At 38.4% G+C, this 24,650-nt stretch overlaps 1 protein-coding gene across 9 annotated transcripts in view; it reads left to right on the top strand.

The window, feature by feature from the left end:
* HUWE1 (HECT, UBA and WWE domain containing E3 ubiquitin protein ligase 1) overlaps positions 1-24,650 on the top strand; it is a 143,634-nt gene that overhangs the window by 59,566 nt on the left and 59,418 nt on the right. For all 9 annotated transcript variants that reach the window (XM_081221600.1, XM_081221606.1, XM_081221607.1 and 6 more), the window contains 9 exons: positions 5,376-5,482; positions 6,027-6,204; positions 7,058-7,149; positions 7,774-7,985; positions 13,550-13,607; positions 14,610-14,786; positions 18,273-18,518; positions 19,681-19,814; positions 20,584-20,678. In XM_081221600.1, the coding sequence (XP_081077726.1) occupies positions 5,376-5,482; positions 6,027-6,204; positions 7,058-7,149; positions 7,774-7,985; positions 13,550-13,607; positions 14,610-14,786; positions 18,273-18,518; positions 19,681-19,814; positions 20,584-20,678 (1,299 nt within the window). The remainder of the gene's footprint in view (positions 1-5,375; positions 5,483-6,026; positions 6,205-7,057; positions 7,150-7,773; positions 7,986-13,549; positions 13,608-14,609; positions 14,787-18,272; positions 18,519-19,680; positions 19,815-20,583; positions 20,679-24,650) is intronic.

Consider the following 24,650-nt stretch of genomic DNA (forward strand, 5'->3'; position numbering starts at 1 on the left):
TGGTTTCTCAGTCAGTATCTCTGTAATAGCATGGATTCAGAGCTAGCATCCTATTTAAGAGTGTTGGTACTGGGAACTAATTTAAGATCTTCCTTTCCTCTTTGGAAGAACCATAAAGTTGTAGATGTGGGGCCAGCCAGGCACCAAGACCTCCATTTCCTGCAAAGAGGGATCTCCAGTTACTGAACCTTTAAAACTATTGGGTTAGCCAAAAAGTTACTTCAGTTTTTAAGTAAAAATAAAAGACACATTTTTCATTTTCACCAAGAACTTTATTGAACAACGTATTCACCCTTTTGTTCCACTACCTTCTGCCATTTTTCAGGCAACTTCATAATTCCATCTTCGCAAAACATTTTACCTTTTTGAGCAAAGAACTGTTCCAGGTGCCTTTTACGGTCTTCCAGAGAACTGAAATTTTTCCATTAACAGAATTTTGTAAAGACCGAAATAAATCCGAAGGTGCAGTATCTGGTAAATACAGCGGATGAATCAGAACCAGCCAAGCTGTAACAATTTTTGCCTGATCATCAAAGAAACATACAGTCTTGCATTATCCTGATGGAAGATTATGCGTTTTCTTTTGACTAATTCCGGACGCTTTTCGTCGAGTGCTGCTTTCAGTTGGTGTAATTGAGAGCAGTACTTGTTGGAATCAGTCGTTTGGTTTTCCGGAAGGAGCTCATAATAGAAGACTCCCTTCCAATCCCACCATATACACAACATCACCTTCTTTGGATGAAGGCCGGTCTTTGGTGTGGTTGGTGGTCGTTCATTTCGCTTACCCCACGATCTCTTCCATTTCATATTATTGTACAATGTCCACTTTCATCGCCCGTCACAGTTTGTTTAAAAACTGAACATTTTTGTTAGTTTAAGTAGAGAATCGCATAGAGAAATACAGTCAAGAATTGTTTTTTTGCTTAACTTATGTGGAACCCAAACATCAAAGCGATCACATAACCAAGCTGGTGCAAATGAATGTCAGTGCTTGATTTGGATATTTTGAGTGTGTTGGCTATCTCCCGTGTGGTATAACATTGATTGTTCTCAATTAATGTCTCGATTTGATCTCTATCAACTTCAACTGGTCTACCCGACCATGGAGCATTCTCCAGCGAGAAATCTCCAGCATGAAACTTCGCAAACCACTTTTGACACGTTCAATCAGTCACAGCACCTTCTCCATAAACTGCACAAGTCTTTTTTTTTGCATTTCAGTTGCATTTTTACCTTTCTTGAAATAATAAAGCATAATATGCCGAAAACATTGCTTTTTTTCTCCCATCTTCAATATTAAAATGGCTACACAAAAATTCACCAGTTTTGATAAGGTTTTTTTTTAATGCATGCTGATAGGACAGCTGTCACAACACAGTCTAACAAAATTGTTTCGAATGAAGTTAAAGACAGCTAAGCTACTAGAGCCATCTTAATGGAAAAAAAACTGAGCGAACTTTTTTGCCAACCCAATATATTGGGCAAGGTCTTTGGCAGAGGCCTTTCTCGTGGCATACAGAATAGTCTGTTTGGGAGTGTGAGGGCCCTCAATTTCCAGTGAATCCCAGTCTATTATCCACTCTCTATGTAAGTACCAGTCTATAGATTGCACCAGGATCAAAAAGGGAAGGGGTCTTTTAAGTGAGGGGGGATTTTCTTCGGGATCATAGATTCATATATGGGGAGTGTCCCCTTTTGTGGCCAGAAAAGAGAATGGAGAGGTCCTCATTGCGTTTCGTTAGGATGCCCTATGAATTAAAAGGTTAAGAGTTCAGAATAAGAAAGTGGGCAAAAGAGAGACCCATTTAGGAGACCATTGTCCATTTTGTAAATTTAAGAGAGCATCCTTGAGTAGGCCATTATGTTTCTCTGTTAGGCCTGCTGTCTGCCGACAGTAAGACAGATTGGAAGCTCAAGTGATGCCTTGTTTTTACAGCCCATGTCCAGACTGAATGAGCAGTAAAATATGTACCCTCATCAGAGTCAGTGTTACCAGGAAGCCCAAAGGGAACTAACGTTTTGTGAGGCCTATAATAATACTATTGTTAGCAGTAGCGTGGCAGGAAGGATAAACCGAGATCAGGCCTGTCTTAACAATCAATCTTTGTCGAGGGCATAGCAATTTGCACCAGCATATTGAGGCAGTGGCTTAACAAAATGAATTTGCCAGTAAGAGAAGGGGTGTTCATTCCTTGGTATGGATTTCCATTGGCCATAATGCCAGTGACAGGACAGGACACAGATCACATTGAGAAGACCTTTAGCTTGCCTTTACTCACTTCTTTTTCAGCATTCTCTTTGTTTTCTTTTTAGTAAACCTTGGCTTTCCCTCTCTTCGATGCATTTTTTTAATTTTGTTGGAGTACATCTTTGGGTAATTTTTAGGGTGTTATACTTCCTTTTCTTTAAGAAGTTTGTGGACGTTTCTCCACTGTCTTATGTTACATATTGTAAATAACCATGTTGTTAAACTGGTTCTTGTTCCTTTGTAGGTAACTTCATTTTCTCTTTACGCTTGAAGTTCACAAACTTTACCAGGATGTATTTATTTATTTTATAAATTTACTTATTTTTTTGTTTTTTGTGGTTTTTTTGGCAGGGGGTGGGGTTGACCGTGTTGGGTCTTCATTGCTGTGTGCAGGCTTTCTCTAGTTGCAGCGAGCGGGGGCTACTCTTCGTTGTGGTACGCGGGCTTCAGTAGTTGTGGCACACGGGCTTAGTTGCTCCGCGGCATGTGGGGTCTTCCTGGGCCAGGGATCCAACCCGTGTCCCCTGCATTGGCAGGCGGATTCTAAACCAGTGCACCACCAGGGAAGTCCCTACCCAAGGACTCTTAACATTGCTGATGGTATTTTTTAATTGCTGAAAGGGCTTTTTAGAAGACATTTTGTCCATTTTTTGTCCATTCTTAACCACTGTACCACCAGGGAAGCCCTCAGGATGTATTTAGTTCTATTTCTTTTCAGTGTTCCCTCATAGCACGTGGTTAGGCCCTTTTAAAAATCTAAATATTTTTTCCTGCTTCAGGGAAATTCCTTTGGTTCCATTTAACTTACATGTTCTCTCCTGGAAACCCTATTGTTTAGCTAATTAGACTACCATATTGATCTCATGTAACTTACTTTCTGAGAGAATTTCTTTATAATCTTTCAAGATGCCTATTGCATTATCAAATCTTTTAATTCTTTACAAATGTTTTTGATCACCAACTATTACCTTATTTTTAAGAGACCCTTTGTCTTAGATTATTGCTGTTTTATGGGTTTTGTGGTTTCTAGAATTTGATTTTAATCATAAATTTTTTAAGAGTTATTTCTTTTAGGAGTTAGTTGCTTGGTTCCATCTGGAACTAATTGGTTTTAGTGTGTTCATTCGAATTCTTAATCATCTATTAATTTTAAAAGAGGGCTTAAACTGTCCCCGTTTCACAGTAGCATTATGACATAGCATTATATTAAATAGTTAGACCTCCTTAAAATAACAGACTTGATGTCTTAGTAAGCTCTAATAGAACACTAATTTTAGTTTATGAATACTCAATTTTAATAGCTCCTTAGAATTTAGACATTTGTACGAATGGAAGTCTGTTGAAGGGTCTATCATATACCAATAGAAACCCCAAAAAAAGGACTTAAATTTTCCATAAGTTTATAGCTCATCAGAAATACCAAAGGCCATTGACAACTGTTGGTCCCAGTAATTGTCATATATCTGCCATTTCAATAGCATTTGATGAGAGGTGCTGTGTTGACCATCATGAACTGAAGATCCTCTGGTTTCTTTTAGATCTCAGGCATCAGCAATTATGAGTTTGTTTTATACATGGTTTATGGATATTGTATGTGCATGTGCCTTCCTTGTCAGGTTTTAATGAGACTCTTTAAACTCTCATTAAATGAGTTAGGAAGCCTTGTTTTAATTGCTCCTAGAAGGTTTAATAACACTCATGTCTAAAATTGTTGGCTTGGTTCCTTTCTGTTACTTGGTAGTATTTTTTAAAATTCTTGTAATGGTCTAGTCTGCTTTGCTATCATTTCTTGATAGTCGATTTTTATGACATTTTCTTACAAAAGCATTGCATTTCATTGTTAACATGCGGTTTGTAAAATTTTATTTGTTCTGAATCCATTTAAATCTTTTTTTTCATTGCTAATATATATTGCTCTCTTTATTAGATTTCCCTTAAGTTTGTAAGCTTTTTCAGTCTTTTCAGAGGGCTGGCTGGTTATTGGTTTTAATTATTTGTGCATTTTGCTTGCAGTTTCACTAAATTTTACTTTCTTCTGTTTTTTCTAGTTTCTCTTTTGTTTACTTTTTAATGAATGCATTAATGCTATACTCTTCTATCTTGCATAGAGTTTTTTCCATATTCTTTTTGCCATATTTGCATTAATGGTAGTCTTAAGGCATGTTTCTATATACTGTCAAAAATTGGTCAGATTAATACACAAGGACTCTTTTTTTTTTCCACGGCATGTGGGATCTTCCCGGACCAGGGATTGAACCCGTGTCCCCTGCATTGGCAGGCAGATTCTAAACCACTGCACCACCAGGGAAGTCCCTACCCAAGGACTCTTAACATTTCTGATGGTATTTTTAAATTGCTGAAAGGGCTTTTTAGAAGACATTTTGTCCATTTTCATCAGTAAGTTTACATTCACTTTGACCCAGCAAACACACACCACCATCTTACATTTTTTTCCTGCTTAAGCAGACAAAAAAGGGTATATTTTTAGGTTTATCCATTCTCACCATTATGGACTGGTTTATGTACATGGTGGTACATGTATTTAGTAGAACAGTATGCAGCCATTCAAATTGAATGAGTTGTAGTGACATGGGAAAGATAAAGGAGATTATATGGTGCATATTACAATTGAAAAAACAAGTTAACCTCATTCTTGTCAAAATTTGCTCATAAAAATCTTGAAATTTTCAGGTTTTATTTATATATTTTTTCTTAAATTTTATATATTTAAGGTGTACAACATAATCTGATATACATAGTGAAATGATTTCTACAGTCAAGCATTATCTCCTCACATAGTTTCCCTTTTTTGTGTGATGAGAGCACCTGAAATCTACTCTCTTAGCATATTTCCACTACTCACTACAATATTACTAACTATAACTGTCATGCCTATACATTGCCCCATAAAAATCTTGAAGAGTAGTCACTAAATTCCTAATAGTGATCAGTCTCTGATGGGCAATATTAGAACTTTTACTAAGCACATGCACGTGATTAAATTGTTGTGCATTGAGCTCTGGGTTTGGTTTTTTTTGTTATTTTGTTTTGTTTGAGCCTTTGAAGTTTTGCTTTTAATACCTGTGAAGAATCTCTCAGTTTCTTTTACTTTTCATCTTTTTTTTAGCTACTGAAGTGGTGACTGTGTTTGTATTTCAAGAACCATCATTGCTCTCCTCGCTCCAGGACAATGGATTGACAGATGTCATGCTGCATGCACTGCTGATCAAAGACGTGAGACCTTTCTGCTGATCTGTAAAGAATGCTCCATGCATACCCCTTTCCATAAAATATACAGACATACACACACACACACACACTTGAAAAGCAGTCTTATGGCATGAAAATCCTATCTTTTGTTTTCTATGTGTAGTATTGAAACTATTGGAGGGTGGGGGGAAGGGATAGTTAGGGAGTGTGGGATTGACATGTACACACTGCTGTATTTAAAATGGATAACCAATAAGGACCTACTGTATAACACAGGGAACTGTGCTCAATATTCTGTAACAACCTAAATGGGAAAAGAATTTACAAAAGAATAGATACATGTATATGTATAACTGAATCACTTTGCTGTACACCTGCAAACTATCACAACACTGTTAATCAACTATACTCCAATGTAAAATTAAAAGTTTTTTAAAAAAGAAAGAAACCATTGGGACCTGGTCATCAAGATCCCTTTGATCTCTCTGTGTAGTGCCCCTGGCCAAAGTTTCCTAACTGTACCTGGACTCTTTCAGATGTCTTCAAGCTCACTTTATTTTCTCTCTAGGTTCCTGCTACCCGTGAAGTCCTTGGCTCCCTCCCAAATGTATTCAGTGCACTCTGCTTGAATGCCCGAGGTCTTCAGTCATTTGTACAGTGTCAGCCTTTTGAACGTCTCTTCAAAGTTCTTCTGTCTCCAGATTACCTCCCAGCCATGCGGAGGAGGAGGAGCTCTGATCCTCTAGGTAAGTAAGGATTTGCCTTAAAATAAATAATTGGTTGGCTGTTGTGCCGAGAGTTAGGTGATTATCAAGCCACCACTTGGCAAGGAAACCCTTCCTTGACCTCACTTCATGTCTCTGGCTAGGTGTGCTAAGCTTAATGGGAATTACCACCATATAGTCTACTGCAGGGAGAAAAGAATACTTTATCCTTAACCTCTCCTTATAATATTTCCATGCTTCTCAACAGTTCACTGTTAAATGTACTGTTACATTGCTGGTGAGAAATAGGTATTAGAAAACCAGCAGTAGATTTTCAGGTCCACCATCTAGTCTTCAGCAACAGGAGATCCTGGTAATCTTCTGTTCTAATATCCAAGTCCCTAAGATAGTCACAAGTTAATAGATTTCCTTCTCAGTGTATTTTAGACCAGGTCATTGAGGCGTAGCAAGAAGGAAGGGTTCCAGAAAGAATCCAGCTTTCAAAATGTGCTTTGTGCTTTGTCACCACTGTAGCATTTTAGCCACTACCATTCTTCACCGGGGCAGTCAGGGTTAATGGTTTATGGTTCTTTCGTTTCTCGTTCTCTCTTCACCCTACAATAATAGTTCAGACCTTGACAGTAGAGATTACTAGGGTAGAATGTAGCATACATGGTTACTTTAAAATGTGTTTACTAGACTGATAAATTTCTTTCCTCCTCCCCAGTGATTTGGTTGCAGAGGTTGGTGTGAATTCATTTGAGAAAGCGTGGCATTAGAAGATCACAACAACCAGCTCAGTTTCTCCTTTCCTCCTTATATTAGCACCAAAAAAAAAAATAGCCCAAGCTCTATTTTCTTCAGTCTTTCTAACAGTTCCATTTTTGGCTTTAAGGGGATACTGCCTCCAACCTCGGGAGTGCTGTTGATGAGCTCATGAGACATCAGCCAACCCTCAAAACAGATGCAACGACTGCGATCATCAAGGTGGGAAGTGATACGGCTGTGACCATGGGCGTGAGAGAGCAGTGAAATGGGAGTTTTTAGGAAAAGGCATGACCTACTGGAGGTCATTTGGATTCTTAGACTGTGCCTATAAGAGGATTATGTCTGCCTCATTTTCTCCAAGTCCTTGGGTTGGTCCTTTACCCCACCCCCCAAAAAAGTCACTTAAGTATTGCTTTCTTATACAGGATACTAAGAAGTTGCCATGGCTTAGCTTCTGTTTGTAAAAGTATATTGCCCTTTCTAATCTTTGTTGCTTGGTTTTCGTTTTGGGGGGGGGGGTTTCCACATTTACTGGCCCTGCTGGTTGCCTCTTCGGATTGTTGAAACTGGTAGATGAGTTACTGGTGGTTGGTGAATTAGAACATGGAGTCACATCAGTCAGTCAGTCACTTAACAGCCATGTGACCCTGAAGAAGTTATTTAACTTCATAGGACTTCAGTTTCCTTGTTGGTAAAGTGAAATTAATGACTATATTCCAGGAATAGTGTATATAAAGTGTTTTGGCAATTCTGTATATAGCACATAGAAAGTGCTCCAAAAATGTTAGTCATCTCCCCATTCCTTAATTACTAATAAGTAATCTTGTTTCCTTTGCCTTTCAGTTACTTGAAGAAATCTGTAACCTTGGAAGAGACCCTAAATACATCTGTCAGAAGCCATCAATCCAGAAGGCAGATGGCACTGCCACTGCTCCTCCCCCAAGATCTAATCATGCTGCAGAAGAGGCCTCTAGTGAGGATGAGGAAGAAGAGGAAGTACAGGCCATGCAGAGCTTTAATTCTACCCAGCAGAATGAAACTGAGCCAAATCAGCAGTAAGTGTTCACAAGACAGGTTCTCTAGCCTTGTGATCTTGAGCGTGTTATTTTCATCTGTAAAAATGAGGGAGTTGGATTAGATCCAGTTATAAGGTTCTTCCGGCCCTAAATGTCTGTAATTTATCTTTCTTTGACCCTTGTGTGTCGTTTGTGCTTTGGTGTTTGTTTTCATTGCTTTAAGCAAGCTTTCTTTTTTAAACGCTGTTCATGAAATTGAATCAGAATTCAGTATATCAAAAGGCCGCCTTCAGAGGATTTCCCTTTGTTGATTTGGTATTCCATGTCATTGACTGATTGATGGTTTTCCATAAGTGAGCATACATTAAACATGTTGCACTTTTGAAGCCTATCTCCTAAGAAGTTCTTAAGAGTTACAGGGATCTGTTGTTGGTTGGTCTCTGTTTTTGTTTATTTCATCTGTTCATTCCAGATACATCAGAAGGCTTTGGAATGTACTATGATTGTAACTAGGCACAGTAGATTTTCCTTCTATTTATTTGAGGTTTGTTCTACATGAAAATTGATTACCTGGATGCTGAGATGGGGATGGGGATGAGCTTAAAGACTGCTGGTAGACCTGGTTCTTCAAGCTTACAGTGTTCGCATGCAAGGGATGAAAAGCAACTGCTGTAGCTGTAACTCTTAATCACCTTCATGCTCGAAATGGGCATGATCCCTCTGGACACTCATGCATTCTTTAATAAGTGCCCTTTTGGTGTATATATAGAAGTAGTTCTGAGAAAAGCATGAGCATTTTAGGTGTGGATTTGAATGGGTTTGAGCTCATCTCAAAGGGTGGCTTGGGACTTAAGAGAAGATTATGGTGGAGTAGACAGCAGGAGCGAAGGTCTAGAATCCAAAACAGGTATGCCCTCTTGGAACTCTAGAAAGTAATGAGCCTGTTGGTGTGAATTTTTTGGAGGGGAGGCATTATGTTTTAAGTATGTTGCTTTCTTGGGCAGATATATTTTCATTGTCTGAGAAGGCAACCCTGCCTTCATCTAGCACCATCTTCTGTTTTGATTAAAATGTTCTCTTTCTGAGAGGAGGTGTTTTAGAGTGCTGGTAGTAACATAGTGAGTTCAATTTGTATAAAACTGTCAAGCTGTTCACTTAAGTTGGTGCACCTTTTGCTTGTATGTTGTGTGTCAGTAAAAATTTTACACACACACACACACACACAAAATGTTCTCTTTCTGGAAAAGGAGGATACCCTAAAAGAAAGCAGGACTTTATTTGCAAAGGAGTTGGGATCTTAGTGCTTCATTGCCACATCCTTGATTGTCAGCCATCCTGCTGGCATAGGATTCCTGTTCCTGGCTACAAACTAGGGGTGGATTTCTTGAATGTTAGTAGTGGTGGTGGTTTTGAGTCAAGCTGTGTACATTCGTCTGCATATAACTTTTCTACCTGGATTTCTTAATACCTTTTGTCTAACATGCCCAGATTTTAAGCTGCCTTGGTAAATTGACATTTTCTCAAGCCCTCATATGTCTTCACTCTACATGCTTTTCTTGGAATATCATGAGTCACTGTATATTCTATTCATATTTATCCCCCATCCCCAAATTATCTTATCTCCTTCTTTTCCATCTACCAGATTCCTACAAGTTTAGCTCAAATGTCTTATTCTTGGTTTTTTTCCTAAGTTTATTTATTTATTTTTTATTTTTGGGTGTGTTGGGTCTTCGTTTCTGTGCGAGGGCTTTCTCTAGTTGCGGCGAGCGGGGGCCACTCTTCATCGCGGTGCACGGGCCTCCCACTGTTGCGGCCTCTCTTGTTGCGGAGCACAGGCTCCAGACGCGCAGGCTGAGTAGTTGTGGCTCACGGGCCTAGTTGCTCCGCAGCATGTGGGATCTTCCCAGACCAGGGCTCGAAGCCGTGTCCCCTGCATTGGCAGGCAGATTCTCAACCACTGCGCCACCCTGGAAGCCCAAATGTCTTATTCTTAAAAGAACCTTTTTAAACCTCCAAATAGGAAGTTGATCTTTTGTGTTCTCCCAACAGTTTTGTTTAAATTATTTATATATTCTAATGGTTTCCCCCACTAATCTATATAGTTCTCCAATGCAGGGACAATGTCTCATTCAACAGTGTATCCAGATCACTTTGTATATAGCAGGTAATCAGTCAATAACTCTTTATTTAGTGAGTTGATACAATGAATCAAGAGTATTAGATTAAGGAGTCCCTGAGTCTTAAATGCCAAGAGAGCTGGGCCTAATGAAACATGAACAAGAATGAAGAAATAGTTAAAATCTAGACCCACAGTAATACTCTATCATAGTGTTAGTCATATGTAGCTTCTAAGCTGCAAAGTACTCCAATAGTTGCTGTTCCATGGTATTGATGTTCTTCTGCATGGTCTGGGTGTTCATCAGCACCTCATTCGCGTAACATATCTAAGAATCTCACGAATATTGACACATGTACTTTTCCACTTCTGCCACCTTCACAAGCTTCAGTTGGGTCATTACGTGGATTATTAGGGCTGGAAGGGAACACAAAAGACTATCTAAATTCAACCTACATTTTGAAAGCCACTACCTATTATAGGTAAAATTCTTTTACCTCCTTATCCCAGGTAGTTGTTATGGTGGGAGTTGCTATGTACTTTTCTGCCAATATGGGAAAGTGGCTTTGAAAAATTTGCAGTGTGTGCCATCCCTCTCCCCAAAAGTCTTGTTTGTATCCTTCCCCCACCCAACGCAAAATTCTTCAGTGGGACTCCCGAACAAATTCTGATTTCCCATGCCCACATCTGTTTTCCAATGCCTTAAATACACGCATGAGTAAATTTTTTCCATTAATTTTAGTTGAGGTATAATTCCTATACAGTAAACGGTACAGATTTTAAGTTTCCTATTTCCCTACCCTAAAATGGGGAAGCTATCTATCTTATTTCTGTCCTTCGTAGAATAAGTTTGCCTGTTCTGGAACATCGTATAAATAGAATAAACGGAGTCTTATATGTATATCATATCTAATGTATGTACTTTTTTGTTTCTGGCTTTTGTTGCATAGCGTATTTTTGAGATTCATCCATGTTGTGTCTATCAGTATGTTGTTTTTGTTGCTGAATAGTATTCCATTGTATGAATATACTACAGCATGTATCCACTCACCTGTTGACGAAGTTTTGAGTTTTCTTTTTTTTTTCCCCCAGACTAAGACAGTGTTCTTTTCCCTTGGTTTTGTGCTACAAATCTGCAATAAGGAAACTTAGGCATTACAGTCTACCCCAAATACGTGGAGTTCTGTTCTACATTCAAAGGCATTCACCACAAGTAGTTCTAAATACTTGTCTTTAGGCCTCTTTCTTCTGCCTTCTGAATTGTTTGAGCTCAGCAAAACTGATATTGCTGGGGGTGAATATACTTGCCAGTAAGTAACCAAGGTTTTCAGTTGGGGCACCATGGTTTATTTTTGTGATTGATTCCATTTATTTTGCCTAACTTAACCACCTACCCTGAACAACTTGAAAGAAATGGGTTATATATATCCATGTGGTCTTTGGAACTTGAATAGCTACTGTCTGGGCTTTAAAGGCATCAGATGCAGAGAAGCAGTTGTTCCCTGAATCGTGGCCCACTGGGAGGGCTCTTTTGCCAAAGGCAGCTGTGTCTCCTCAGGAGTGGGAAGAAAGACCTGATTTTCCTCTCCCCCCGAAAAACCCCAAAACATGAGATCTGTTGTCCTGTACCCATGTACTATGACACTCAATTGGAATCCTTCTCCTCTACATCTGATTAAGGGCTCCAACATCATAAATACCCATGTAAAAGTGACTAGAGTTAAAATTAAGTTTGGGAATGTGTGTCTGTTTTGGAGAAGGCGGAGAGGCAGCAGTTTTTAATTTGACAGTTAAGATAAATTTGTTTCATTCTTCATGGAAATGCAGTCTTGCATTGTTTCAAAGATGCTATGGGTCAGAGTTTCCTATCAGGTTAGGATTAGAATGACTTTTCTTAAAACCAGTGGTAGGGGGATTTCTACTGAAGAAAGTTGATCATTTTTACTATTCCTATATGATGCCATGAGCCTGGAAGCCAAAACGATGAGGGTGGGGAGAAGAGTGGTTACTGAACAAGTTCATTCCTGGAGTTTAAGAACCACTGTTGGTTTGTTTTCTCTCTCATTCTCTCCAACTTCCATCTAGCAAATGAAGAAAGTACATTTCATGATGGTGCTTTGGGTCTTTACCATTATATTTGGCTTCTGCAAAGGGGCGGCAGGTATCTCCCTGGGCTTATTAGAGCCATACCTGTACTTCTTAGCTGTAGAGATGGATCTCTGAGTTCTTCCCGAGGAGGTGCAGTCAACTGGGGCAGATAATTGGTGTAAGTGGCAGGGAATGTGGCAGTGGTTCTGCGGAGGAAGTTTACAGTCAGGGAAGGCTTTGCAATCTTCCCATGGAATCATTTCACTCCTGGCTTATATATAGGTCCTCCCTTTGTACAAAGTTCTTCCCCATATTCTTCATTGAGCATGTTCACAACATCCTAACCAAGCCCTAGCTCGGGATATTTTAGCTCTAAAGCCATTCGTCATGCCTCTCCACTCTCTTTGCCTATTGCCTAGTCTCCGTTTTGCTGCCACATATCCCCATGCCTGGCACATTTTTGTTCACATTTTATCTTGCTCAGAGACGAAATTATTTCTTGCCAATTTTTCTGCCTTCTCCCCCTACCTCTCCCTTCTTCTATCTCTGCCCTTTTCTCCCAAATTTCTCCTAAGGGTCTGTATCTAAAATGTTCTTATTCAACTCAGGTTTTGTCCCTTTCTAGCGTTTATCTTTTAGGTAGATTTTGTTTCATTTCAATATACTTTGTGGGGTTTTTCCCTATGTTTATTTCTTACAAATGCCAAGGTGTAGTCATCGGTCTAAAGGCTGCATTTTCTGCAGCTATGGCATTATTGCAGCCTTCTTATCTTCAGTGCACCATTGAAGCATCTGAAGCAAAAGGACCTGATAACAGTTTTTGGGTAGTTCAGGAAAAGGTTGTTAGAGAAGGAGGCCTTGGGTGTTGCCTTCATCTTTGACCAACTTTGACTTTTCTGAATGGTTTACCAATCTAAGCATGGAATCTTGACCAAAATTAAATTCCATCTCCTGCTCTCTATAACATTAAATCTGATGCAAGAACACGGTAAGATGTTTATGTATTTGTTTCTTTGACTAGCTCCTTTCTTCAAGCAAATATTTAAATAGTCTCTTAATTGAACTTGCTTATTTTTAGTATTTTCATATTGATGAATTCCTCCTACAGTGGTTTGCCTAAGATAGAATAATTTCTTTTGAGATATGTACAAGTGCTGAGTTTGTGAAAGCTTGGTTTTTCCTTTTGTGCTCTCAACCTACCCAGGCTAGGAAAGCTACCTTCAGAATTGATTTTAGCTCTTTTCTTTTTCCTTCTTTTTTTTTTTCTGTGCTATATACTAAAGGCTATAAGTCTAACTGAGAGAAAGGACTAGAATTTCACGGTTTCCTTTTCTTCGCTTTGTTCTCTTGCACTGGTATTGTGAATTTCTGTGAAACTCACTCTTTTCTCCCTTAACAGGGTTGTTGGTACAGAGGAACGTATTCCTATTCCCCTCATGGATTACATCCTTAATGTGGTAAGTTAATGGCAGGGCAATCTGCGTAAAGGTGTGTGCTCTTCTGGAAAATGTGTGGGGTTACCAAATAGTCTGATGACTTGTGTTTATTTTCACTGGGGCCCTTGAAGTGCAGAGAGCAGCGGGGAAAGATGTGTAAACCTTGTTCTGTGTGATTTGCCAAAAATTAGCTAACAGTCCCTTTTTGAATATTCCCAATTTTCTGTTCATTCCCCTTTGGAATCCAAACAGGAGGAGAATGGGCTTTGTTAGGCCAGTCCAGTATTATGTTCTTTGAGTGCGTCCCAACATATTTTTTTCCCGTTACTTGCCATTTTTTTCCCATTAACTTCTCTTTTACCAATAATAATAATAATGATGTGGTGTTTTCTTTTAACTTCTGTGTGTCTCACAGGAAAAAAGGAAGAGTTTGAATTTTCCCAGAGTTATTTACCTATAAGGGGAAGCCCATTTAGCATTTGTTCTAGCCCAGTAAGCACTTCCAGACTTCCAGAGATGGTTTCTCTCTTGCTTGTGTGTTTGTTTCCCATATTTTACTTTCTTACCCTTACAAAATGCTCTGTTTAGTCTAAATCACTTCCAGAGTTCTAGGTTTCATTTGTATTATGAGCACATTTGAAGAAAAGTATCCATTATGTTTGCTTCCAGGGGAGAGGCAACACATTATCTGTAAGAAGCACTAAATGAGCAAATTAAGAGATTAGACCTGATTCTGCCACTAATTCATGGTGTGGCCCTGAGCAAGTCATTTAACCTCTCTGTGCTTCTCAGATTATGTGACTTTAGGTGTGGCTGAAAAGATACATTGGGAAGAAGTTGTAATTCCTTCTTTTCTGGATGTTTAGGGGTCATTTCATATACCTATTACTGCTTACCTGAGGTTTTGATAGTCTAGAAAATACTGATTTCATGACTATAAGGTTACCCCTGTCCTAATTCCAAGCTGGCATTTTAGTTCCAAGTGTCAGGCTCTAACTTTTTTTTTTAATTTTTATTACCTAGATGAAATTTGTGGAATCTATTCTGAGCAACAATACAACCGATGACCACTGCCAGGAATTTGTGAATCAGAAAGGACTCTTGCCTTTGGTTACCATTTTGGGTCTTCCCAATCTGCCCATTGACTTTCCCACATCTGCAGCCTGTCAGGCTGTTGCAGGTGTCTGCAAATCCATATTGGTAAGAAGCATCTGGTCGAATATTTTCATTTCTTTTAGAAATCAATTTTGCAATACTTCTATATACGTGTTTTTACTGTGGTCTCTCCCCTTCAACTAAAACATAATGAAGAAATTTGTGGTTATGTACTGTAAGTGGGTTTTGTGACTAATAAATAGTGTGCCATGTTATTTCTCATTGAAAAGTCAAAGTGTTTGTTCTTTGTTCCTGAGTTTGGTATATAGTTCTAACATACGAGTTTTTTGGAAGGGAAATAAATCTCCAAGAAAGCTTTGGAAGTGGCTTTTAACACAGTCTAGTTTGTTTAGCCATGTTTTTTTTTCCTTTCTCAGGCTTGATAGTTGTGTATTTTATGCATGATTGACCTGTAGTTCATTGCTCAAATTTTGCCCAAAAATGAAGTTGCTTTATTTTAAATAGTGGTAAAGGAGATATAACATGATATTTACCGCTTTAACCGTTTTTAAGTGTATAGTTTAATAGTGTTTAGTACATCACATTGTTGTGAAACCCATCTCTAAAACTCTCTTCCTCTTGTAAAACTGAAATTCTGCACCCATTAAACAACAACTTTCAATTCCCCTCTCCCTACCAGCCCCTGGTAACCACCATTCTACTTTCTGTCTCTGAATTTTGACTGTTCGAGGTATGTCATGTAAGTTGAATTCATGAAGTACTTGTCTTTCTATGACTGGCTTAATTTGCTTAGCATAATTTTCTCAAGATTCATCCATGTTGTAGCATATGAAAATTCTTCTTCCTTTTTTTAAGGCTGAATAGTCCAGTGTATGTTTAAACTGCATTTTGTTTATCCATTCATTCATTGATAGACATTTTGGTTGCTTCCACTTCTTATGAATAGTGCTGCTACAAACATGGGTGTGTTCTCCAGACCCTGCTTTTGTGTATGGTGAAAACACTTAAGATCTACTCTCTTAGCAAATTTCTAGTATATAATACAGTATTATTAATTATAGTCACCACACTATACATTAGATCCCCAAAACTTATTCATCTTATAACTGAAAGTTTATACCCTTTGACCAACATCTCTGCAACTTCCCCCAGCCCCTGGCAACCACCGTTCTACCCTCTGGTTCTGAGTTTGACTTGAAAGTGAGATCATACTCAAGACTCTGCTTTCGGTTATTTTGGTTATCTACCCAGAAGTAGGATTTGCTAGATCATTTGGTAGTTCTGTTTTTAATTTTTTGAGGAACTGCTATACTGTATTATTCACAACATCTCTACCGTTTCACATTCCAACCAGCAAAGCACAAGGGTTGATTTCTCTGCGTCCTCACCAATACTTGTTATTTTCTAGTTTTTTCATACTAGCCAACCTAATGGGTGTGAAATGAGATCTCGTGGTTATCGTTTGCATTTCTCTGTTGATTAGTGATGTTGAGCATCTTTTCATGTGCCTGTTGGACATCTGTATGTCTTCTTTAGAAAAATGTCTGTTCAGGCCTTTGCCCATTTTTTTTTTTCCGAAACAGTACATTTTATTTGACAACAAACTCCCCAGTTTGTCTCAGTTGTGACATATAGATGGCTTGAGATTGCTTTTTTGGTGGTCACCCATGCTGAACAAGATTTTTCAATCTTCAAAACAACCAAGGCTCAGAGATTCTGCGTGTCACTTCAGTCACAAATCCAAGTGTGTCCTCCATTCGTTGGAGCATTTTGGCATAGATTCCCTTTGAGGTAGAAGGGTAGAGATGAAGCCGTTCCTCCAAGTTTAAAGAAATAAGGTGTTGCTGGCTGGTGCTTCTCAGAAGGCTGGCACATCTGTGTGTTTCTTGCCTAATTCTTCTCATTGGCCTGGAGCACCTCTTCACTTTTCTCTAGATAGCCTGGCACTTTTTTTTCCCCTCAATTGCCTGATGCTTTCCTTCTCTCATCAGCCTAGAGCTTGTGAGGAAAAGGGAGAGCCCATTTTTTAATAGGGTTGTCTGTTTTTGTTGTTGAGTTGTAAGAATCCTTAATATATTTTGGATATTAATCCCTTATCAGATAAATGATTTGCAGATTATTTTCTCCCATTCCATGAGTTGCTTTTCACTCTGTTAGTAGTGTCATTTGATGTGAAAAGGGGTTTTAATTTTGATGAAATCCAGTTTGTTTTTTTGTGGGGGTTTTTTTGTTGTTTAGTTTTTGCTTTTTACTTTTCATTGCCTGTGCTTTTCATGTCATACCTAAGAAATCACTGCCAAATCCGGTGTCGTGCAGCTTTTATCCTATGGCTTTTTCTAGGTGTTTTATAGTTCTAGCTCTTATATTTAGGTCTTTGATCTATTTTGAGTTAATTTTTTGTATGGTGTAAGGTAAGGTTCAGTTTCATTCTTTTGCATGTGGGTATCCAGTTTTCCCAACACTATTTGTTGAAAAGATTGTCCTTTCACTATTGTACCCTTGTTTGGGCAACCTTGTCAAAAATCATTTGACCGTATATGCAAGGGTTTTTGGGGGGGGCTCTCTGTTCTGTTGGTGTTGATGTCTATCTTTATGCCAGTACTACACTTTTGATTACTGTAGCTTTGTGGTAAGTTTGAAAATCTGGGGATGTGAGACCTCTAACTTTGTTCTCTTTTAAGATAGCTATATCTATTTGGGGTCCCTAGAGATTTTGTATGAATTTTAAGAGAGATATTTCTGTTTCTGCAAAAAAAAAAAAAAGCCATTGGGATTTTTATAGGAATTGGATTAAATCTGTGAAGCTTATTTATTAGCTGAGTTGTGCAGTGATAAGTAATTTCTGGAAAGATCCATAACTGTGACATCTGCATTTGATATTTTATTCTGCTTTTCTTTTTGCAAATATTTAATTAAGTGCTATTTATGAGAGAGAGGGGGGAAAGGGCTGCTCCATCTTTATCCTACCTGTAAGATACTGTGTGAGGGTGGATAGATTTATTTAAAGCCATAGGAAAGGCACATAAGTTCTCCTATCTTTGAATGGCAAGTGATAGTGTTCACTGTCAAGATTTTTCTTCTTACTCAGAAAGAAATTGCAGGGGCCATATAATCCTTGAGTTGTCTCCAAAATAAGAAAATGCCTAGCTGATGCCTATCCTAGAATTGTCTCTTATTGTGGTAAGAAAAAAACATTTGTAATAGTGGTTCATTTCCATGCTTTGGAACCTTGCCTAACATTGCTCCCTGTTGTGCAAAATTTGGAATTAATCTTACAGCATGGAGTCCCTGCTGTAACAGTAGTCCAGTTTGGCCATCACAATCTTTTAAATTTGATTGGCCTACCACCTTGGAAAGCCTCTCATTCAAGAGAAGTAATGTGTTGCTCTAAAAGACGTTTAGGTATGTCATACCTTCATTCATGTTTTGGCTCCACCATTTACCAGGTGCAAGACCATGGCCAGGTCTGAAATTTGTGAGACTTGTCTTCCACTTCTTTCATTGTGACTATTAATACATGCATATGAAGTTCATTGTACATTAATGCTTTAATTATTATTCTTATTTCAGACACTGTCACATGAACCCAAAGTCCTTCAGGAGGGTCTCCTTCAGTTGGACTCCATTCTTTCCTCCTTGGAGCCCTTACACCGCCCAATAGAATCCCCTGGGGGCTCAGTGTTGTTGCGAGAACTGGCTTGTGCTGGCAATGTCGCTGATGCTACCCTCTCAGCTCAAGCCACACCTCTACTGCATGCACTCACTGCTGCCCACGCCTACATCATGATGTTTGTTCATACTTGTAGAGTTGGACAGGTAAGAATTATGTTAGGTGTGAACATGTTGGTTTAAAGTCGGTAAAATACCTAGGGCGTGTACGTGGCATCATAGTATACTTAGAAGCAGTTCTACCTAGGCGAGCTGCTGAAAGAACAGTTTTAGGGTGAGTTCTTTTGGGTGGATGACTTAAGTTTATGCTTCAAGTTGCTGTTTAGTTTCACTTCCCCGTAGTATTTTTTTCATTGGAAGTTGGGTGACCATATAACTTGTTTTGTGAACTGGACCTTCTTGAGAGTGAAAGAGGTTGAGATAAATACAGGTATTAATAGATCTGTAGCATCCATATAGGCCTTAAGGATGTATAGTCACCCCTTTTCGCAGACAAGCCTCAACTGGGTGCTCATCTGACCGAGTTACTTCCTAATCTTTCTACAAATGCCTGTAGGCTTGATAATAAGATGGCAAGAAGGAAATTTGACCACAGAACATTTAAGTTAATGGTGATTAACAGATTACTAAAGATTTCCTAAATATCAAACCCTATGTTTGCAGTCCATGTGAGGGTCCTCTTATGGTTCCAGAAAGTTGAAGTTTGGGGGCGGGGGGGTTTGTTTATTTGTTTTTTGAGTACTCACAGTTCTGCCACCCTTAGTTGTCAAGTAATCAAGTCTAAAGATTATTGATGTCGTATTTTTAGCAGCTCTGTTTTATGCTGTTGAGCTAGGAGTGTGTTCTTTGGATCAAATTAAATGAAAAGCACAATTATAAACTATTTAGAAAATAATTAAATTACATAGAAAAGCTTTAGGGACTGATTTGATTGATTGATTGATTGAAATAAAGAAATAAACAGGAAATAACAAGCCCCTTCACCATCTAAAAAAATTAGGAAACTGTCAATGAGTCTATAAAACTGTTTCTTCCATTTAGAAGAACAGAGTTGCCTATGACTCCTGTTTTTCACTTTACAAAGAAGAAATGAGAAGGGATGTTAGAGACAGATTGTAAATATTGTAAGAGAATACCTTCTGGAACTATGATCTCTTAAGTGTGGAAATTTTGATGAAGTACACAACTCTGAGAATAGTAAGGAAGGAAAAATAGAATCCCTTATCCTTTGTAAATAGCTAACAGTTGATTTTTGAATATAAATGTTCAGAGGGCATCCCAAAGATCACCTTTTTTACTTTGGCTACAGAGTGAAATTCGTTCCATCTCCGTAAACCAGTGGGGCTCTCAGTTGGGTCTGAGTGTTCTGAGCAAGCTGAGCCAGTTATACTGTTCCCTGGTGTGGGAAAGCACTGTCCTTCTCTCCCTGTGTACCCCAAACAGGTAAGGAAATGGTCATCTCTTTTACTATCTCTGTTGTCTTTCCTAACAGAAAAACTAAGCTTAGTGAGCCTGGGGCGTTGCTTTGGTCAAGGATTGAAAGGTAAAAAGTTCAGAGGCCTCCTTGCCTGTCTCAGTTCATTCGGGCTGCTATAACAAAATCCACAGATTGGGTCCTTATAAACAACAGAATTTTATTGCTCAGAGTTCTGGAGGCTGGAAGTCTGCATGGTTGGATGAGGGCTGTCTTCCACATTGCAGACTTCTCATTGTATCCTCACATGGCAAAAGGGACTAGGAATCTCTCTGGAGCCTCTTTTATAAGGCACTAGTTCCATTCATGAGGGTTCTACTCTTAAGACTTAAGCACCTACCACAGACCTTACTACTAATACATCTCATCAGACATTAGGATTTCAACATTTGAATTTTGAGGAGACACAACATTTAACCAATAGCATTGTCCTTCCCACTTATCAGCCAAAGGACTTCCTTACAAATGTGTCATCTTTGACCTGATATCTCAGTTATGCTGTGTCAGCATGGTGGGTGTTTACAGTTTGGTCCTGTTGTTAGCCAGATATAAAGAGTTGAGTTGGAAACCTGTTGAGTACTACCTCAGGAATTCCGTCATTGCAGGTGTTTTATTAGGTTAACTTACCTGCTTGCTATAGGAGGGGGATAGTGTCAGCCAAGCAGGTCAGAGACCAAGCACAACATTAAAAAGATGAGTTATCAGAGGTTTTTTTGCTCACTGTTTCTCTTCTTGCAGCCTGCCATCTGGGTGTGAATTTGGTCAGGCGGACATGCAGAAACTGGTTCCAAAGGATGAGAAGGCAGGTACGACCCAGGGCGGAAAAAGATCAGGTAACTCCAAGAAACTAAAATCCTAGCCATTAATTCTCTTAAGTTCTGTCTGTCTCTGTCTTTATAGGTCTATTGTGAAATTTTAGTAGGTCTATCATCTGTAGTCCTCAGCTTTTTCCATTCATTAATTTTTAATTATTTATTTTAAAATTAAACTATTTTCAGTTATTTTTTCTATTAAAAAATACATACCCACAATGATAAAAATTAGGAAATGTAGTAGAAAGAAGAATCCCCCATATTTATACCACAAAAAATATTTTGGAAGTATCTGCTAATCTTTTTCCCTGAAGGTATGTTTTATTAACATAGTTGTGATTATCTTAGACATAATATTTTACAGGTCTCTTTTCACTTAATATTAAGTGCCATGTAAAGGTACCATGAATTAACCCTTCCCTGTTAAGTTTCTAATGTACTATTTTGAAAACTGAACATCTTTGTATGTAGTGTTTTGAGAATGTAAGATTGATTCTTAGAAATTACAGTAACAAAGATTATGGTGGGTCTTTAATTTTTTGTATGCTTATTTTTCAGAAGCTTAATTTCTTACGTTAAAATGGTAAATGACTATTCTAAGTGGCTGTGGAGCACTTTTAGACCCACACTGTCCAATATGGTAGCCACCAGCCACGTGTAATGTGGCTACTTTACATTACTACTTGTAATGTGGCTAGTACAACTAAAAGACTGAATTTTCGTTCTTTGCTCCCTTGCTCCCTCCTTCCTTCCTCCTGTCCTTGTGCACGCTGCCTCACACTCCCCCCACCTCCACCCCCGTCTGTCTGTCTGTCTCTCTTTCTTTCTCTCTCTCCCCCCTCGTGTTAAGTGGAGGGTGTTATGGGTTGAATTGTGTGCCTGCCCCCAAAAATTATATGTTGGAGTACTAACCCCCAGCACCTCAGAATGCGACCTTATTTGGAAATAGGGTTGTTGAAGATGTACTTAAGATGAAGTCATAGGTTGGATGGAGAAAACTGGATTTTTAATTTTTATTAATTTTGTTCTTGTTGTTTGTTTTGGGGGTTGTGTGTGTGTGTGTGTGTGTGTGTGTGTGTGTGTGTGTGTGTGGTACGCGGTCCTCTCACTGCTGTGGCTCTCCCGTTGCGGAGCACAGGCTCCGGACGCACAGGCTCAGCGGCCATGGCTCATGGGCCTAGCCGCTCCGCAGCATGTGGGATCCTCCAGGACTGGGGCACCAACCCATGTCCCCTGCATCAGCAGGCGGACTCTCAACCACTGCACCACCAGGGAAGCCCCTATTAATTTAAATATAACAACTATTAACTCTATTCAGTTGTTGGAGGACTTTTAAGTATGTTTGGAAAACTTGGGTATGTGAATCTTTTTTTCCCCAGTAAATTATATGAAATATAAATATAGATCAATTAATGAAAACTTAATGTCTGTATTGAGATGCTCTGTAAGCATAACAATGATACCTGTTTTTTTAAATATTTAATATAAAAATGTATGCTCAGTCATTTTTATATTTGATTACATGTTAAAATAATTTTTATTATATTGGGTTAAATGGTGTATTAAAAATTATAGCTGTTTTTTACTTTTTAAGTGGTTACTAGAGATTTTTAAATTACATACGTGGTTCACATTATATTTCTGTTGGACAATGCCGTTTTTTTGTTTTGTTTTGTTTTTTTCACAGTTATACTCCTTTATTTATATTTTACTGTAGCTGCTTTTTGGCTACAGTGACTGAACTGAGTAGAAACAACAGACATCATATGGCGAATCTAAAATATTTACTCTCTGGTCCTTTACACAAGTTTGCCAACCCCTGCTCTAGAAAAGCGGGAAAAAAATTTTTTTTGAAACTCGTATGCTGGGATTTATACTTTTAAAACAGTTAAACTTTTAGAGAATTTTTTCCCTTGAAACAAACTTTAGGTAGAAGTAAATATGTTACATTACTCTCAGTAATCTCAGTTAGAATAAACACTAATTCACAATTATTCCTGCACTGAGGAAGGGAATCCACCTGCAGATTTTTTTATTTTCATCTAAGAAATAATCACAAATTAGTTTAACTAAAACCTAGCACCCACCTGAATTAGCATCAACTGCAAAAACTGCTAGATATTTCTGAGCCTCAAAATAGGACATTGTAAGCCATAAAAGTATTTACTTTATTTTTTTACATCTTTATTGGAGATAATGCCATTTTATAAAATAGCTTTTATGTTATATTGCAATAGAAGTTGCAAATTGCAGCAAGCAGAAATTATATTGGGTGGGCCAAAAAGTGCCTTCGTTTTTTGTTTTAAGTAAAAATAAAAGACATTTTTCATTTTCACCAAGAACTTTTTTGAACAACGTATTCACCCTTTTGTTCCACTACCTTCTGCCATTTTTCACTCAACTTCATAATTCCATCTTCCCAAAACTTTTTATCTTTTTGAGCAAAGAACTTATTCCAGGTGCCTTTTACAGTCTTCCAGGGAATTGAAACTTTTTCCATTAAGAGGATTTTGTAAAGACCGAAATAAATGGAAATCCGAAGGTGCAATGTCTGGTGAATACGGCAGATGAATCAGAACTTCCCAGCCAAGCTGTAACAGTTTTTACCTGGTCATCAAAGAAACATATGGTCTTGGATTACACTGATGGAAGATTATGCGTTTTCTGTTGACTAATTCTGGACACTTTTCATCGAGTGCCACTTTCAGTTGGTCTAATTGGGAGCAGTACTTGTTGGAATCAATCATTTGGTTTTCCAGAAGGAGCTCATAATAGAGCACTCCCTTCCAATCCCACCATACACACATCACCTTCTTTGGATGAAGACTGGTCTTTGGTGTGGTTGGTTGTGGTTCATTTCGCTTGCCGCACGATCTCTTCCGTCCCACATTATTGTACAATATCCACTTACATCGCCCGTCACAATTTGTTTAAAAACGGAACATTTTTGTTACATTTAAGTAGAGAATCGCATGCAGAAATACAGTCAAGAATTGTTTTTTTCGCTTAACTTACGTGGAACCCAAACATCAAAGCGATTCACGTAACCAGGCTGGTGCCAGTGAATGTCAGTGCTTGATTTGGGTATTTTGAGTATGTTGGCTATCTCCTGCATGATATAACGTTGATTGTTCTCAGTTAATATCTCGGTTTGATCGCTGTCAACTTCAACTGGTCTGCCCGACTGTGGAGCATCGTCCAGTGAGAAAACTCCAACATGAAACTTCGCAAACCACTTTTGACACGTTCAGTCAGTCACAGCACCTTCTCCATACACCGCACAAGTCGTTTTGTGCATTTCAGTTGCGTTTTTACCTTTCTTGAAATAATAAAGCATAATATGCTGAAAATGTTGCTTTTTTCCCCTCCCATCTTTAATATTAAAATGGCTACACAGAAATACACCAATTTTGATGTCTTTTTTTAAATGCGTGCTGATATGACAGCTGTCACATAAAATCTAACAAAATTGTTTTGAAGGAAGTTAAAGACAAGTAAGTGCTACTAGAGCCATCTTATGGGGAAAAACTAACGAACCTTTTGGCCCACCCAGTACAATCTTCTGACCGTAATGCAGCAAACCTAAAATTAATAAAAGTAGCTTTTCTAGAAAGTTTTTTTCTCCTATACTCTGCATCAAGGAGAAAATGAATTTGATAAACTATTAAGAAAACTGAAGATAATTCTGTGTATAAAAACCTATCACAGAGATAAACCCATGCACATATGGTCATCTTATCTTTGATAAAGGAGGCAAGAATATACAATGGAGAAAAGACAGCCTCTTCAATAAGTGGTGCTGGGAAAACTGGACAGCTACATGGAGAAGAATGAAATTAGAACACTCCCTAACACCATACACAAAAATAAACTCAAAATTGATTAAAGACCTAAATGAAAGGCCGGACACTATAAAACTCTTAGAGGAAAACATAGGCAGAACACTCTATGACATAAATCACAGCAAGATCCTTTTTGACCCCACCTCCTAGA

Source organism: Mesoplodon bidens, assembly GCF_964165515.1.
Source record: "Mesoplodon bidens genome assembly, chromosome: X".
Taxonomy (NCBI): Eukaryota; Metazoa; Chordata; class Mammalia; order Artiodactyla; family Ziphiidae; genus Mesoplodon; species Mesoplodon bidens.